At 39.4% G+C, this 19348-nt stretch overlaps 1 protein-coding gene and 1 long non-coding RNA gene across 2 annotated transcripts in view; one reads left to right on the plus strand and one right to left on the minus strand.

Moving 5' to 3' along the window:
• Positions 1-19348, plus strand: part of LOC143822494 (protein eyes shut homolog) — a 672231-nt gene that overhangs the window by 514366 nt on the left and 138517 nt on the right. Inside the window, exon 24 of the mRNA XM_077307707.1 lies at positions 1357-1507. Within this exon, the coding sequence (XP_077163822.1) occupies positions 1357-1507 (151 nt within the window). The remainder of the gene's footprint in view (positions 1-1356; positions 1508-19348) is intronic.
• On the minus strand, positions 1423-19126 carry LOC143822502 (uncharacterized). The gene is made up of 3 exons (XR_013226171.1): positions 19023-19126; positions 2866-2952; positions 1423-1554 (listed from the first exon to the last, which is right to left on the minus strand). It is a non-coding gene; the product is annotated as an uncharacterized LOC143822502 (long non-coding RNA).

The following is a 19348-nucleotide window of genomic DNA, read 5'->3' on the forward strand; positions in this document are numbered from 1 at the left end:
TTTTTGTGGGGTTATGCAAGTTACATTTAAATATGCAGACAAATTATTTCTGAGTCAAGCATGTTACTTTTTCTGTATCCCAGCTGCATACAACAAACTTTTTAAGGTCTCTGAAATAAAGGTCAAAGAGAATTCCATATGAAATTATGAGAGGATGTTCAATTATCCAACACTAACGTCTGGGTAGACAGGAAACCCCAATCTCTGTTCCATAGTATAAAGATAGTTTACATATGCTTGTGGGTTACTCGCTTGAGCTGTAAGGGATACAGTGTTCTGTAGTGTTTAAGAATGGAAGTCTGAAGATCCAGGTTTGATTCTCCACTCCTCCATGTGTAGCCAGTTGGATGACCTTGGGCCAGTTACAGTTCTCTTAGGACAGTTCTCACAGAGCAGTTCTCTCAACTCCACCTATTTCATGGAGTTTTTTTGTTGTGGGGAGGGGAAAGATTTTTGTAAACTGCTTTGGGTAGTTTGTATGCTACTTTTTTATTGAAAAGTGGGGTATAAAAAGTCAATTCTTCTCACTAGGATTCTTCTAACCATGCAGTATATCCTGGCCTCTTCAAAATGACACTGCCACTGGTCCCTTAGGATTAAGCAATGGTAGTATCAGAGATGCCTAGCAGCCTTCCACAGACTTCAGTCTTCCATAGATGTGAATTCAGTTATTCCATTTCCTGCGATAGATCCATGTCAGGTGACTGACAGGTTTTGGAATTCTTATCACTAATTTCTTTATACGTTTATATAACACAAATCTTTGGTTTGCCGGCAGCATTATTCAAAGAATTGATTTGTAATCATGTGGTTTTATTTCTTGAGAAAAATGTTATGGAAATATCTGATGTCTTCATTCTACTCCACCAAACTCTGGTCATTTTGGTCTACTCAACAGGCAAGATGACAGCATGTTCTGGTGTTTTGTGTCCAAAGATGAGGGAGTGCTGGCTTATTACTGACAAGAACAGAGTCCTTTTGTATAACTTTAGATTCTTAGAGATTCTGAAGTGCCATTGGAATGTCTCCAGGCATTCTTCAGGGATGAAAGAAATTCACAGGAAGCATGAATTATATCCTCAGGACTCTTCATATAGCCACATAGTTGTCAGTTCTGTAACAGTTACACTGAGGCAAACACCAGCATTGTTGTTTGAGGCTTTATTTGAAAACATCATTTCCTTTTTTTTTTTGTACTTATTATTTTATGGCCATATACTTATTATTTTATGGTCTATGTGGGGAAAATGATATGGGGGGGAAATACAATTTATATACTGTGGGTAATTAGAGGTTAAAATTAATGTTATGTTGTTTGACTTTTTAAAAAAGCAAGTGATTTTATTGTCTTTACAGTGAGTGATGAGGATGCAGGAGATCACTTTCTTCACCTCTACCTTGTGGAAGGAAGACCTACAGCACGGCTGGGCTGTGGTTCGCAGGACATTGTGATGGTGACTGCCAATTCTTCCATTAGCAAAAATGCCCTCGTGCCTATCACACTCAGGTATGGATTACCCCAGGCTTTGCTGCAGAGAGACTTGTGTGTGTTTGCTAAAAATAGAGAAGATAGAAAAATGAAATATAAATTATGTCTGAAAAGGATTTTCCAACTGTAAGAGGTAGAGTGGAAGGGAAAATATTTTAATTGTCATAGCTGAAAGCTGTAGATACAAGTATGCACACAGTATTATCTGCCTCAATACTAGAATATTTTATTCCGTACTGATCTTGCAAATTACAGTATTGGTCAAAATGCACTTTAGGTATCAAAATCAAATGCATTAGGTTTCATTCTGGAGATGAAAAGATACAGTAGGAAAAATTCCTTCTGTAAACTAGTTTGTTCATGGAAAGAAAGACTGAGCCAAGCCTGGAATGCTGCTCTTACTTCAGTCCAGTGCTATTAGTTTTTTCCAACAAAAATAGTAGGAAAAAGTTTGCCAAGTAATATGACATTTCTTTAATCTTATATATTCCCTTTATCCTTGGTGTCCTGGTATGCGTGTGTGTGTATGTATTGGATAATGGTCATGTTGACACCACCCACCTCCCAAAATGGCCAATGATGGGCCTGGAGGGGGTGAGAAGAACAGGGATGGCCATGTACACAGGTATGCTTCCCAACCATATTCTGCACAATTGCGCCCCTTCTGGGGTTTCTTGAAACCTGAAGAATGTTTCAGGGGTTTCTCAACTGTGAGAAAGTTGAGGAAGGTTGCATTCAATGGTGCAAAAATTACACAGAAGTTTCAGCAAGCTAAACAGTCTTTAATAATTTAACAAGTATCCTTGTTAATCATTTAGTACCACGCAACACTGTTGCCTTTATAGAAAAGTCCACCTTGAATAATTCAGTTTTGCATATTGTGCAGAAGGCCAGGAGAGTGGGAAGCATCCTGACCTCCTCAAGCAGGCCATTCCTCAAAGTGAGGCCACACAGAGTAGGCATGCATATGGGCAGTTGTTGATTTTGTTCCTTTGCAGGTTTGCAAACTGCAGTTTATTCTCATTTGGCAAGCTGGCAGAGTTTGGCACCATAAGCCAGGCAGAGTTGAATGAAAGGCTTGAAAACTTGCATTTAGCACCACTAAGGCAGGTAGCAGAAGAGAGATACCCCAAGATAGATAGGCAGCATTATAAGGTGAGCAGAAGCTGACATTTGGCACCCCAAGAAAATCAAGCATAGGTTTGCGTTATTCACTCATAATTAAACAGGATATCATTGGCACCCTGAAGACAATGTATTCCAGCATGAGGTTCTTTTTTTAAAAAAATAATGCTGATAAAGCAGCTTTTATTAAAGTTAACATAGAAAAGAGAACAGAAAAAGAATACTTGAAAAGGAATTGCCACTCTACTAACCTAGAAAACCTCTGCCTTTCCAGGGTTAAGTTTCAGCTTGTTCACACTCATCCAGCCCCAGGCACAGTCCAGAATATCAACAGCATCCTTGGAATTAGGTAGAAAAGAAAGGCAGAGTTGAATTTCATCCACATATTGTTGACATCACAGTCCAAACCTCCTGATGACTTTTCCCATCAGGTTCATCTTTCCACCTTCAAATTTTGCTAAGGGGAAGTGGGTGGAGAGTGGGCAGGGCCAGTCCAGGTGAGGGGCCAATCAGAAGATACGAATCAGTTCTAGCCAATTGGGTGAGGCACAATCTCAGCCCTCACCAGGACAGGCCAGAAAGCAACAGAGAAGTAGCAGGCACCGTTAGTAAAGAAGGAGGCCTTCCTCTTGGGCCTAGAAGCACCCCTGGGTGTGCTTCTGGGCCCGAGGGGAAGGCTGCGCCACTGCCGGGGGAAGGGGGGAAGCAGGCTTTCCCACCGGGCCTAGAAATGCCGCACCCGGGGGGCAATGCTGCCTCTATGTGTCTGCTGGGCGGCCACGGCGGGAGGGGGGCATTTCAAAGCCAATTCTCACGAATGGGCTAGTATATATATAACATTGAAAGCCACTGAGAGATCCAGCAGAACTAGCAGGATCATATTTCCCTTGTCTAGTTCTTGGTAGAGGTCAACAACCAAGGTGATGAAAGAAGTTTCTGATCCAGTTTCCAAACCCAAAGCCAAACTAAAATTGGTCCAGAAAACTCATCTCTTCCAAAAGCTACTGGAGCTGATATGCAACCACTGCTCAAGCACCTTGCCCAGAGAATGGAAGACTGGAGATTAGTCACATGATCCTCCAGATAGTAAGGCTTAAGGAGGGATTTCCCCCGAAAAAAGCAGGTCTATTCAGCTTACAATAATATAACAATTTATAGCTCTGTCCTATATAAAATTTCAATTGATTTAATTGATTTCATTTATAACATACACCAGAAAGAAAAAGGTATTACTTCTGCTCCAGCCCTGCAGGCAGAAGATATTTTCCTGCAGGAAAAGTGTAATGATGAATATATGTCAGTGAAGGGGCAGGAGAAAAAATCTTTACATTCCTTACATATCTTCAATCATCTGCATCTTAGTAGCTGAAGCAGCAGTGTCTCTCATTCAAAAAAAGGCTGAAGCATTAAATGGCTTACTGATTTGAAAAGCTAATGGCGGGCTAACTACACATGTAGTGAAACTGTACTTGAAGAGGGTGATTTTAGTTGGCAAGCTTGACAATGAGAAGCTAATTCCCCAGTTTCCTAACCTGACATTTTCGCAAAATACACCCATTTACAGATTCTCTCCACAATGTAGTGGAAACAGATTTCTTATTTAGAGTGCTAGTGTTTTTATAGAGAAACTGAATAGGCGCAACGCTGTAATCTGACAGGGATTTATGTGCATCCGATTTTATAAACTGATGAATATTTTTTGTGATTTCCTTCTACTAGATGAAAAGGGGAGCCAGTGTATCCTTCACTAAGCAACCAACAATTATGATTATATTTTCTACCCTGGTCAAAGACTATAACAAATAACTAACTGCCTAACTAACCAACAAATAGGTCCTCTTTTTGCATCCATCCTTAATCCCATGGCCAAAGGACCATGCAAACATAATGCTGCTTTTATGAGCTTTCCCATCACTGGGCACCATAAGCTGTAAAATATGCATGCATGAGATAACTGTTGATTTTGCTTCTATGCCTAGTGCTTGAATATAGGCAATTCTCTTTTCTGTGTGTTTTATATGAACAGCAAACTATCAAGCAGGGGCCAGGCAATGATTAAACTTGAATTATTGTTCCTGAACCCAGCCAATTTAAACTGGGTGACTGAGAAAAATATTTCTTACACTGTTTGTGGATCATGTTAGGCAGACATCCTGATTTTTTATGTCTAATTCTCTTTTCCATTTCATTAGTTAAAATAAAGTAAACCTTTAAAAAGATATTTCTCTTCAATGTGATATATATATCAAAAGTTCCATGCACTGTGTTCACAGTGTTTTCTGTAAAGAGACAGAAGCATCTTCCCCTTTTCTTTAACAGCAGCCATGATCTAGAATTTGCTCACTTGATTTGATCTCTTACAAGCCACCAGCATGCTGGTGAAGGCATGGGTTTCCTGATTATAGCATTATGTTTGGAGAATGTTATTATACTGAGGATTTGTATACCTCATTCCTCCTAAGTGAATTTTCTACTCCATTCCATGATTCCTACTCAGTTCCACTCTGAGGACCAGATTTGATTTCCCAGTCCTCCACAGGAAGTGTGCTGGTGACCTTGGGCCAGTGACAATTCTCTCAGAAATCTCTTAGCACCACCTACCTCACAAGGTGTCTGTTGTGAGCAGAGAAAGGAAAGAAATTTATAACCCACTTTGAGACTTCTTATGGTAGAGAAAAGTGGGATATAAAACCACCTCTTCTTCTGTATGACCCATCTGGTGATGCCATTGGAGAAATGATACAGTTGAAATTTTCAAACATCCTGTGGATACTTGGGACCAATTGTGCTGAAAGTTTTCAGTATGCAGAAACGCTATATTAAATAGTGGAATTCCGCATACCTTTAATTTTAGTGTAATATTGAAGTCCCAGTAGCATTGTAGTCATTCCCCACAGGTTTCCGGTCTCGCTGGTATCGCAACAAAGGAAGCAATATTTTTCCACGCTTCTTCCCGCCCCTGGCCATCAATCCAACAGAACAGCCAATGAACTGTTGTGTTCGTGCTTCCAAGAAGCCCCTTTCCCTTTAAAAACTGTTTTTTAAAAAGCTGAAAACACTAGTAGCAACGAATATGTGTTCATTCATTGTCTCAGAAAGACCTTTTTTGCTGGTGTAGGAGCTGGCACTTAATTGTTTACACGCTCTTCAAGTAATAAAAAATCCCCCCATGAGTGCGATTTGTGGCCGAAATTACGGCCAGTGTCGAACAGGGGGCTGTATTGTGCTTGGGAACTTTAAAGACACTTGCAGTAGGGAGCTTTGTTTTACTGGTAATCACTTCTGTGGAGGGACTTTAGCCGGAGAAGCTTCGCTCATTTGTTGCTTTCACCAGTCTAAGGGAAAAAAATGGCGATCCCATCTCCGGAAGTTTGGGAGTGAGAGCAAGGGAGGGACATTCTTTCTACCGCTACATTGAGAACGCACATGTCTTTTTCGGATGTGTTGCAGGTTGTTCTCAAGAGTCTAGCAGTTTTTTTAGGGGGAATCCACTTTTCTGGATTTCCTGAAAAGCGCTACAACGGAGCGATTTTTGCAGGAGTGTGCAGGAGTGTTGCAGATTGTGTACTACATCATGCAGAATGTTGATTTAGTAGCGTTTACCAAAGGTAAGACGTCTGCTATATTTCAGTCATGTGGAATGGCCCTAAGTTTCAAGAGAGAACAGAAAGAACATATTTAAGGTGATCAACTAGTAAAGCACTGTTATAGGCCTAAGGCCAGTATCAGAATGAGTAAGCAATTCCCTAAAGTTCTTGGTCCTCCTGAATCTAATCAAAGGGGAATTCCTGCATCCTGGGATGTGTTTAATCAAATGCCAAATGGAATATGACAGTTGACCACACTGGAACACTCATGGAAGGATATTATGAACAGGTCTGTTTCTATTTTGTAATACCGTGGTTCTAGATATTTGCTCAGATGTGTTGGCTGCTGAATCTATGATTCTTGTAGGGTATATTCTAGCAGTTACTTGATGACCCAAGCTAGACTTCTACATATTGTAATCCTGTGCAAAAATAAAATTATTTTTAAGCTACAAATATTGCCCATAAGGAAAGTTATTCCATAGTCCAAATGGAGGGGAAAAAAACAAAATTGTAACAATGAACTCCTAAGTGTTTAAGCAATGAAACATTGATCTAATTCTCTCAGCAATGGAAGGACTTCCTTACTAAACGGATTAGTAAACTTTATCATGGTGTGTATTATATCCATGTAACAAATTCTTTAAGTTTATGTTAGCATATATTAAAATATCAATATATCTGTTATGTCAGATCATATTAATCATATAAGGACTGCATGACGGAATCTGCTAAGGAAGACATGAACAAATTAGCAAAATTAAAAGCTAAAGAACCTCTTGTGGATGCATTTCTAATTTGATAATAGAATTGATCAGACAAATCTGGAATATTATTTCTTTAAGGTAATATCAACTAGTGCCATGAGGAAGAATGTGGGATGTTTCAGGATGTCACTTGAATTAAAAATAGGGGAATACTGGTGTGGAGAGAATTAATATCTATGATGATTAATACTGGTACCCTCTTTGTTATAAAATCCTTGGTGTCTTGAATGTATCAAGATGACAAAAATAAAGTTAAATCAACATATCAAGAAAGTGATTGCAATATGGAAACCAAATCAAATGTTATAGGTCTTCCAAGTAGCAGGAAGCTGGTGTATGAATTTTAAGAATTATACAACACAGGAACCCTGGAATATTGCTTCATAAACTTTGATACAGAATTGTAAATATATATCCCAAACCAATACCTCATGAACTACAGTTCTTATAGTGTAAGAAATATGCTGTCCAGTGTCTTTGACAATGTGTGTATGTTCCATTCAAAAGCTTCTAATAATATAATGACATTGCCTTTGTCAACCTCCTTAATAACCAGAAATTCATCATCTATCACAGATCTCATCTAGATAAATTATACCATCCTTGTCTAGAAAAAGCTTCCAATTAGTTTAAATCTTGCATTACTAATAATTACTAATAATTCAAAAACTGTAAAGTATGGATTATTGGACACAGCTATAAAAGTAGAGCTAGGGTGAAATACTGCTAGAGCAACATAATTAGTATTGCCAAAAAATCTAATTGAAACTGTTTTATGAGTAAAAAAAACTTCTCCTGGTTTCTGAAAACAGAAATTCAATACATGTTCATGTAATGACTTATCTAGAACACATTAACTATTACATTTTCTTTCTTCCTCTCTTCTGATGTATGAGGGAAAATGTCCTTTAAAAATGTTCATAAAGGTATCCATAAACTGATGGAGTGACAAACTGATAGAGTGATGGAAGAAGAAGAGTTGGTTCTTATATGCTGCTTTTCCCTACCCGAAGGAGGCTCAAAGCGGCTTACAGTCGCCTTCCCGTTCCTCTCCCCACAACAGACACCCTGTGGGGTGGGTGAGGCTGAGAGAGCGCTGATATCAATGCCCGTTCAGAGCAGCTTTATCAGTGCCGTGGCGAGCCCAGTCACCCAGCTGGTTGTATGTGGGGGAGCATAGAATCGAACCTGGCATGCCAGATTAGAAGTCCGCACTCCTAACCACTACACCAAACTGGCTCTCCAATCCTCTTCTTTTTGAAGATATCGGAGGACATCCTGTTGTATACCCTGGAATCAACATAGTCTCTTTTATTCCTATTAAACTTCTTAATTTTTGTTTCTTTCAATTCAGATTAAAACTGGTGGAAATTTGTTTCCATATTCTGAATGTGAGTATCAAATTGATGCTAAGTAAATTCTCTCATTTCTTTTTCAAGTGTGATCATTCTAAATGAGATTTTTCAGTAATCAATAATGTGAACACTTCTGTTTTTTTGCCTTTCTGGCCATTTGCTTGAATTATACATAAAAGTAGTTACCTCCTTCCCTATATCAATGCTAATAAAGCAATTACTGGAACTATTCAAGCTCATTAAGCATGTTCTTGAAGAGCATATGTCTACATTACCATACCCTTCATGCTCTAGAAAAGTTTGGACTTCTCAACCCTGTATAGGCAACAGAATCATCCTTATAATGAACTCTTGCCCTATTTTATTTTTCTTTAGAAAACAAGTACTCTGATATTTTGGTCCTATTCTGCACAGTTAATGACTATTCTTTTCCTACACTGAAATTTACTCCAAATTGTTGTATTAAAAGTAGATCCAGAGATAGCCTATAAAAATTCAAAGTAGTTCATACTATGGTGGTATATATATATTCTCTCTGTATATATACTCACACATACATACATATATAGACATACACAAATACATACAAATATATATACATACACATATATAAATACACGATAAGTTTAAAGTTTTTTTTACAAAATCATAGAAACCCTTATTAAACAACAATACCAAAATGTGAAGCTATTGTTTCTTGACATATCCAAAATCTAGGTCTATATACTTCTGGAATGTTTCCATCTCTCTAACCCTTTCCCAAAGAATTCTGTACACTTTGATTTATACCATGTCAAAACAGCAGTTTTGGCATCTTCGGGGGACTCAAATTGTGTTCCTTTTAAATGTCCTTTGGATGCTGAGGGACAAGATCAAGAGGGTGGATAGAGTAAGGTTTCCCTATGAAATTCTCATATTACAACCCTTGCTACCCTCAAAGAATAAACTATACAGAGAAAGAGAATTTTTTTATATCATAGTGATACCTCACAATATTTTGCCTGAAAATATATGAAAGTATATCATGAAAATATATCAAATATAAATTAAGCATCTTTAAAGACAATTCTCTAAACCCTGGTTATTTAACTGTTCATTTAACTGTGGCTGGAAAAACTGTGGCTGCATTACATTCACAGCAAACAGTCAAGGTAAATATTTTTGTTACTATTTCAGTATTTGTTAATATCTCATTTCAGTTGAACCCATTTCAGTAATAAGAAGCATTGGTTGGACTAATTCAGTTTATAATTACATTTATATAAACACAGATAAACAGCAACAAAGAAAGCAGAGTATTGTATGCAATAATTAAAATCTGCATTTAATTAACCTGAACAGACAAAACAAATGCTAGATTAAAAAGGCAAGCATACATACTTTTAATATGAGAGGAGACGACTGAGAAGGGATCTGATAACCATCTTCAAGTATTTAAAAGGGTTGCCATATAGAGCAGTGGTCCCCAACCTTTTTTCGGCTGGGGACCGGAAGGGCAACTGCCCCGCCCGCACAGCGCGCCCGCGCGCCCGCACCCACACAGCGTGCATGCGCGGCCGGGCCGCGGCCCAGATTCCCTGTTAGCAGGGAGAAACAAATGCAGTGAGGAATTATTCAACTGCTGTGAACTAGGTAGCTAGCAGGATCATTTTCACTTCCTGCATGTCCATTGTAAGCTTCTAACTGAATATTAAGGCATCTTCTTAAGGACCTATTTAGGACCATGTTATCAGAGATTCTGAATTATTAAATTGGGTTTGAAATCTATGTTCCTTGAAGCTCTGTACTTTCACTGCTGGTCCTCGACATTTATATTAAGCTACTGAAGGAGATTATCTGTGTCTCTGAAGGCAGGTGCTGATTATTTCCAGCTATAGATATCATTCACAAAACCTCAGGAAACAGCTGTTTCAGTCTTGGGTCAATGCCTGAATGCTGTGTTCAAGTAGATGAACATAAAGGAGATGAAGATGAAGTTGGACAAAATGCATGTGATATTTATTGCACAAGCTGAAGTTCTGTGCGGGGTTAACTGAACTCTGAAGAATGTTTTTATCTGATCAATTTAAGAGACTGGTGTGGCTCTGGATTCAGTATTATTGCCTTATTGATGGGAAAATACTCACTTTCTTTCATTTCTTTCATTTATAGAGTTCCCTCTCTTTATAACAGCCGACATGGGTCCACTGGTCCATATTTCTGTAACAGTACCCTCTAAGTACAAAATATAGGTCATTTGACTGGAACTAGCTGTTATGTTTACATTATGCTAATAGCAAAATAGGTGTATTGACTTCTAGGTATAAATTGTGTCTGTCAGAATGTTGCATTGGTGATTTTTGGATGTAACTCATGGTATGAAAAGCCAGACTCCGGAAATGACAGATTCAAGTGGGTAGCCATTTTGGTCTAAAGTGGCACAACAAAATTTGACTCCAATAGCACCTTTAAGACCAACAAAGATTTTTTCTAGGCATGAGCCTAGGTGTGCATGCACACATCCTCAGACAATGGAATAGGGATCATAAGAGTACAGAGAAAGTAAATTAGTAGCAAAGTAAATTAGTAGCAAATTAGTAACAACATCACAAAGTCCAAAAATGCAGTGTGATCATTCTTTGCTGGACAAGAAAACCAGTACTTTGGGTTCAATTCCTCTGTTGGAGGAAGTGTGCATGCACACAAAAGCTCACACTTTGAATAAAACTTTGTTGGTCTTTGCACTCAGAGAATGAATAGGGTTATCAGAACAGGATGGAGGAATGTTGAAGTCTAAAGGAACATTGCTTTATTCTTTTTGAGTGATTCCTCATATTGTGCATTAGTATGCAGCTCCCAAGTCAAATCCCATGAAATCCCAGCACTGAAAGACACTCGTTCTGGCTTTATTCAATGCAATAATTTGTAGAAATCCAGTGTCACAGTATCACCATTAGGAGGTTTTACTTGTACTATTGTCAGAACAGAATGAACATTCATGTTTTATATAGTGGGGGATTCTTTTGAGAGATAATAGCACAGGTAGGCTCATCCTTAATCTTCTGTCACTTTTCATATTAAACTCTTATCTTGGAGATTTGTCTTGCCCAATATACTGTAAAGATGATTGAGTAACTAGCTGATGATGGAAGAAGTGTTGTAAATATTTCACCACTCATATGTCATTTTTACCTTTCATGTTTAAAGTAATGGAACTAATTAAGAATATTTATAGACCTTGTCATATAAACATATATATTTAAACAACAAGAGAAAATGAGAAATGGCGATTATGCATCCTTATACGTAACCAATATCACACCATTAATCTTAAACACTTAAAAACTGGGGCAATTATGCCTAGGAAGATCCTACCAATTTTTCAGGAAGCCACAACCTTCCTGGAGCATTTATTTTAAGGGAGAGCTCAGCTCTGCCTGCACTTGAGGACAAATACCATTTGAAGGCATTATGGATGTAAACTGTACTGCAATAATTATTTGCATAGTAAATAGCCACAAAGAAATTAATTTGGGGGAGAAAGCTTGTAAGATCATACATTAACAGGAAACCGGGTACAGAGCTGAGTTTTGTTTTAAAATCTATATTAATGTAAATCTATTTAAGCTATTCTGCCTCAGCTTCTTAGGAAGGGATCAGGAATACTCAGCCCTTTCATGTTAAAAAGAGAAGAGGATATAAACCATCTGAAGAAAAGTTCTAAATGTTTTCTTTTCCTCTCAGTATGACTGTAACAACTTGATAATTCTGGATAGGGGTGGCCAAGCTGCAGCTGTTACATCTCACCAGTTCCCAAAGCAATTTTATTTGGCTCCTAACAGTCAAGTCACACCAAGTAGTGGCACAAATATTTACCCAATATTTCACGCAGAAGTGAAAGGATATTGTTTCAGAAGTTGTGTGTGAGAAAGATTTCCCCTACTTTTATGTTATTTGGAGGATATGTCCATTAGTAACTACTACCCGCAGTTACTAAAGAGACAATCCATAATTAGAGGCAGCAGACATCTCAATACAGTACTGGGAATCATCCTTAGGGGAAGGCCTTGGCCTCTATACCCTGAATGTTTGGCCTTTCAGGGCAACAGGTTAGTCACTGTGTGAAACAGGATGCTGGACTAGAATCACCTCTGAACTGATGCAGCAGGGCTCTTCTTATGTTCTTATACCTTTTGTGATGTTTTGTTGGGAGATTCTGTGTGTTGTAGGGTAGTATCTACCAGTTCATCAATATAAAAACCTCAGGACCTTTTCTGTTTCCTATCAATCTTGCAAACAGTACCAGTATGGTTACTTCCTCCTTATATTGATTGATTTATTTTTTATTATAAGTAAGTGCACTACTTTTCTCCCCAGTTGAGGTCCAGGAGCAGCTTGGAACATCACTCTACCCACCTCTGTTCTGTCCTAACAACAACAACCCTGTGAGGGTTGGCATAGGGATGCCAGCTGCCAGATGGGACCTGGGGATTCCCTGGAATCAAATCTCATCTTCAGACTATAGAGATCAATCCCCTGGAGAAAATGGATGCTTTGGAGGGTGGACTCTTTGACATCATGCCCCAATGAGGCCTCTGTCCTCCCCAGACACAATCCCCGAATCTCAAGGAGTTTCCCAATCTGGATATAAAAACCCATTCCCTGCGGGTGTCCAAGCAAGACGTGGCAATCCTAGTTAGGCAAGACAGTGACTAGTCCATCGTCATCCAGGGACTTTCATGGCAAAGTTGGGATTTGACCCCCCAATGCAATATTCTAACCACCAGTTTCTAGGCCACTGGTCCCGGCCAGCCAACTCACAGTGGTTTACAACATAAAATAATAAAACAGCGATAAAACTTAAATGTCTAAACTTAAATGTCTCTTAAATGTTTTGTGGCTGAAGTAAACACAGAATTTATCTATTTGAAATATTTGAAATATTTATCCCTTGATAGAAAAGGGACATGTGAATAAGTCTGGCTTTATTTTTAAGTGAAGGAATATTCAAACATGTTAGTTTTTTACATGCAATCAAAGCCCTGACATGAGTTTACCTCTTCACCGGCTACTTGATAACATTAAGGTTGTTTAAATGGCTGAGACACTACTTTTTTTTTCCTGTTCCACTTCAGTGGTGGAGATGAACCAGTCTGGCCTCACTTCCTCTAGAGAGAAGAGCTTTTAAAGAGGCTAACAGAAGTGATAACAGAAAATGACAGGGGTATTGAACAGAGACTGAATGTTGTTCACGAAATGGAGATGCAGACCAGTGGCTTGGAGAAAAAGTTAGTCAATAGCACTCTGAAGGGCAAAAGCTTGTTACAGGGGAGATGTGCGCCAAAAATAAAATGTGTTGAATAAACTTGAATGCACAGTTCTGGATAATCATAAGAACCTAAGAGAAGCTGTGCTGCATCAGGCCCAAGGCCTATCCAGCCCAGCATTCTGTGTCACATAGTGGCCAAAACTCAGGAGTCATCTGGAGGTCCACCAGTGGGACTAGAACTTCAGCAGCACTCCAACTGTTGCCCCACAAGCACCAAGAGTTCAGCACAATGTTGCCTCAAGCACAGTGTTCCATCTATAAAGGTAAAGGTATCCCCTGTGCAAACACTGGGTCATGCCTGACCCTTGGGATGATGCCCTCTAGCGTTTTCATGGCAGACTCAATACGGGGTGGTTTGCAAGTGCCTTCCCCAGTCATTACCGTTTACCCCCCAGCAAGCTGGGTACTTATTTTACCGACCTCGGAAGGATGGAAGGCTGAGTCAACCTTGAGCCGGCTGCTGGGATTGAACTCCCAGCCTCATAGACAGAGCTTCAGACAGCATTTCTGCTACTTTACCACTCTGCGCCACAAGAGGTTCCATCTATACCTTGTGGCCAATAAGCACCAATGAACCTCTGCTCCATTTGTGTATCCAGTCCCCTTTTGAAGCTATCTATGCAGCCACCACTTCCTGCAGCAGTGAATTCTGCAAGTTAATTACTCTTTTGATGAAAAAGGGCTTTCCTTGATCAGTTCTAAACCTACTGCTCATCATTAATCACAGTGATACCTACAAGTCATCCCTAGTAGAACTGCTTTGTGGAGAATATTTGGAATACCATCCTTAGCAGAGCAATATCCACCTAACCTATCGATGTCAGGGATTGAGGGCCAAACTACAAGTTACAGTTTTTAATGTGTTGTGTCTGCATTTCCCCAACCAAACTTGGACTCAGGCAGTACTGTATCACCTTAGAGATCACAGTTTAGATGAGGACCATGGCACAGAAGTAAAAGGTGCTTCAGCATGTACTGTTTCTTTACCTGAAAGGGCTGAGGGAGGCATGTGTACTGATGGGTTGGGCAAAAAGATGTGAGGGGAATATGAATGCCATTATACCCCTCCACTGTACTCCCCCTCCCCCTTCACACGTGGGGCCATGTGTACCTGGGGGACAAATTTTCTAGCAGCTGACATGAGGCTATCTGAAGCAAAATTGCATCAGAGAAACCCAGACATGATGCTTTAAAATTGTAACATGCAGGCTGATGTTTAAAAAGGTACAAGTCTGCTTAGGATGACACTGTTAGACTGCAAAAAAAATGCTGAGCAAAAAGAAGTAAATGAATCACAGAATCATAGAGTTGTAAGGGGCCATACAGGCCATCTAGTCCATCCCCCTGCTCAACGCAGGATCAGCCCTAAGCATCCTAAAGCATCCAAGAAAAGTGTGTATCCAACCTTTGCTTGAAGACTGCCAGTGAGGGGGAGCTCACCACATCCTTAGGCAGCCTATTCCACTGCTGAACTACTCTGACTGTGAAATTTTTTTTCCTGATATCTAGCCTATATCGTTGTACTTGTACTTTAAACCCATTACTGCACGTCCTTTCCTCTGCAGCTAATGGGAACAGCATCCTGCCCTCCTCCAAGTGACAACCTTTCAAATACTTAAAGAGGGCTATCATGTCTAAGTTCTAATTGAATTGACTCTCACAGCTGTGTTTAGATGACCATTAAGATATTTAGAGATCTCATAGCGTGAATTCCTACATCAAGTGTTGTTTGGCCATCTTGCTTCCTCATTTTCCACTTTCTGTGTGACAGACCATGTGGGAACTAAAACCTTTCCCCCTACATGAGGTGCAAGTTCTACAGACTCCTGGAATTTACATGCTGAATTGATGGGGAGCCTCTTCATAGGTAGGGCCTGGATTGTATTTATAATCTCCAAAGGTATCTTGAAAAAAATTGTTGTTAGAGAGAATGTATTTAATTTTTGTAATAATTGACGTCAAACATCTATGACTATAGCAAATTAACAGGAAACTCCAGTAAAGGACAAGTACTAGTAAAGGGAAAGTATCATCTGTACCGTTCCTTCATTTATTTTCAGCCCCCAAGTTCTGTTTCCATTTGCCTTCAGTTTACGATGCCATCTTTTGTACACACTCATCCTTGCTTCTTCCCCACATTCCATCTAGCTATATTTGTGTTATGCTTTACCTACTCTCATAGGTGGAGAGGTGGAGAGTGATGAGGAATTTTAAGAGCACCATTTCTGTGTTTCATTTAAGTTTATGTATTCGTTTGTTTGTATATTACCTTTCTGCCTTCATGAGGGCCACCGAGGCAGCCAACAGTTTAAGAAGTACATTTTAATACTATTAACAAGCAGCACCCCAACTTACATAGTTTGAACAAATTAACAACAGAATTAAAATATGTACAAAGGCAAAAATCAGTAATCAAATGAAATCTCACCAATGCCATGAGTTTTTTGTGATAACTGCTTGTCATTGAGCATAGTGGGTAGATAAGTGCTCAGACTGTCAGTGTTAATCTGTAAAGTGGCATCAGCTTGGTGTTGTGGTTAAGAGTGCTGCCCTCTAATTTGAAGAACCAGTTTTGATTCCCTACACCTGCACATGCAGCCAGTTGGGTGATCTTGGGCCACTCCCAGTTCTCTCAGTACTCTCTCAGCCCCACCTACCTCACAAGGTGCATGTTGTGTGGAGAGGAAAGGTAGGCGATTGTAAGCCACTTTAAGACTCCTTTGGTTAGGAAAAAGTGGGGTACAAAAGAGCATTCTGCCCATATACATGTTTACATGTTTTAGCGAGACACTGACTTCAGCCTTTACCCCTAAAGACAGGGAGTCATTGAAATATCCCCAGGCTGGGGACCCCCAGCCATTAGACAAAAGAAGGGTCACTCCCTCATTTTAATTTGCTGATACAGGAAGACAGATATTATTTGGCTTGTTTACAAAGAGTAGAAGTCATTTGCTGCATTATAAGGACTAGAGAGAGGACTGATGATGATAAAATTACTGCTCCATCAACCTGTTTATTCTGAATAGCTGTACACTGAGTCACAACAAATGTGTCTTTTTTATTGTTGGTTGCTCAGAAGCCACATCACACTAGCAGGGGCACAGACAGCAAGCCTTCAAGAGGGATAATTAATTCATAGAGGTTGTCATCTTTGTTTTCTTCATATCTAATGCCACTTGCATTCTCCTTCTTTTGTTTTGTTTGGCATTTGTGAACTGGTAGTGCTACCCAGATCTTAGGAGAAGATAGGCTCTTGGTGCACAAGAAAGAGCTTCCACAAAGGAAATTATTAAGTACATCCTGAATACAAAGAATTGTCACCTTGAATCTTTAGTGATGAATGGAAGTGCAATGAGCGTTAGGATTTCTTCCAAAAATCATTTGTTGTGCCACCCCTTGCCTTTTCAGCCAGTGTCAGACCTTGTATGGAACTAATAATTCGTATGCATGTATTGCAAGGAGATAGAGTCCAATGAGTATTTTAATCAGCAAACTGCTTCAGCCGGCTCTGATTCTCCCTTTTATCGGATACTTATGTCTGTGAATCTGCAAACTACTTGGTATTTTATTGGAAGCCTATTAAACTGGCTTCCTTTGAAGGTTAATACAGGCCATTGCATTACTAGCTGCACATTTTAAAAATGGAGCACTGCGAGTGGACTTTCTGTGGACCGGCTACAAATTAAGGCAAACAGTAAAGAATGCAAAACTCAGTAATCGCTTGTAATTGGGCAGGCAATGTGTATAGCCACTTGCAGTGCCCCCTGCTCACAATCCCCCCCCCAAAAAAAACCCCAACCTGTAATCATAGTCGCAGAACACTTTTTTTTCTTAATCATGCACATAAAAATTATTCAGCACAGAATTTACTTCACTGTTGGAATACAAATTCACAGGAGTGATGCAGAAGCTTCTTGGGAAATGCACAAATATATCTTTGAGTTAAAACTAGGTTACAACTTTCAGGTTTGATATACCTCGGGGGAGGGGAAGTTTGCCAGGACTCTTTGCACTCATTCCAACCTGAATGTCAACTTGTCCTCATTATCTTTGCTCTTTAGGTAAGTCACATACCTGTGTGGCATTGTGCCAGGATGTAAACTCTGCCTTTAGGACTAGTTTCTCCGATTTTTCACCTTTATCTGTCAATTGTCTTTTTGCCCTCTACAGAGTCCTGCTGGTACTTAGCCTTTACTCTCTGAGTTTAACTAGCGCCATTGGTCCAAGTAAGTGTAGGGCAGCCTCAGGAAATCACCAACTATGATTTCTGCTTCATCTATATTTCAGTGATAACATGATGGCACACAGCATGGCCAGAAACAAACTGTGAGTCAGGCCAGTGAAGTGGCAGTACACAACTTGAGCCAAACAAAAAAGCCAACTCAAACTAAAGGGGTGCTTGGTTTCTGTGAGCCACGTTTCATGGGAATTGTGAACTTATATACAAGATGGTGACTCTATTAAAAAAACTGGCAAGATATGAATTTTCTATTCAAGAACTGTAATCCTGCATGAATTGTAATTCTAACAGCTTGTAATAGATTCAAATGAGTAGCTGTGTTGGTCTGAAGTAGCACAATAAAATCAGAGTCCAGTAGCACTTTTAGGACCAACAGGAAGAAGAAGAGCAGGAAGCTTGCACTCGAAAGCTCACGCCTTGAATAAATCTTTGTTGGTCTTAAAGGTGCCACTGGACTCTGATTTTATTGAGCTTGTGATAGAGTTCTGCAAACAGTTGTTTGTTTGTTTTGTACCTCAGATGTGGAAGTATTACCAGTACCCAAAGAATCATTCAACTAGTCCAGTATGCTCAAAGGGGATATGCCACACTGGATATTTTTTGAAATGGAAGGGATTTTTCAAAGTAGTATGTGATATGGTATGAAGACCTGTTTTTAAAAAGGAGGAAGAGTTCTTTTTCTAAAACAAACAAACCCTTCTAGACCTTTGACAGGGTAATCCTAATTACATCCTTCTCCACTCACTTAAATCAATGGGCTTAGAACTACACTGCAGATAGATCTAGGGGAACTTTGTGTTACCCCTTTCCTCTCTCCCTCCCCTCTTTAGCACAAGTAGGAAGAATCTTCAGCAATCTGAAGGTTGTGTTGTGACTGCAGAAGACCAAAGGGCCAGAATACCTTTAGAGCTACATTAAGTAGCAAATGGAGCTGCACAGAATTGCTCAGTTTAAATTCTAGCTGAGCTGCGCAAAGCCAGTGCCCCTCATCTCACCTTACACACATTCTTGAGCTACAATTTTGAACTAACATTTTATCATTGATAGGCTTCACAGTGCATTGCCGCTGCATTCAGCCTCTTATTAATTGGTCTTAGTAAGCATGAGCAAACGTTGAGAAATGTAACTGGGTAATATAACTGGCATGTTACCTGGTCAGAGTGTGGATGTAGATTTGGTAATGCTCAAAAACAACTATGATGGTGGATGTGAGCAAGAAGATGAGGACAATGTTACAGGTTAAAGCTAAGTAACTCTTTCATGTTCTGAACTCTTGTGACATGTATAACATCTCATCTGAATATTCAAGGTCCCTGCATTATTCAGTCATAATATACTGACACTATGCAATTCTCATTGTAGAATTCTCATTTAAAGCCTTTTGGTTTTCACCATCTACAGTCATTTAATATCATCACAATCACACATAACCTTCCAGCACAATTTTGTTCGCAATCAATTTCCCGGTAAATATATG

Source organism: Paroedura picta, chromosome 1, assembly GCF_049243985.1.
Source record: "Paroedura picta isolate Pp20150507F chromosome 1, Ppicta_v3.0, whole genome shotgun sequence".
NCBI classification, from domain to species: Eukaryota; Metazoa; Chordata; class Lepidosauria; order Squamata; family Gekkonidae; genus Paroedura; species Paroedura picta.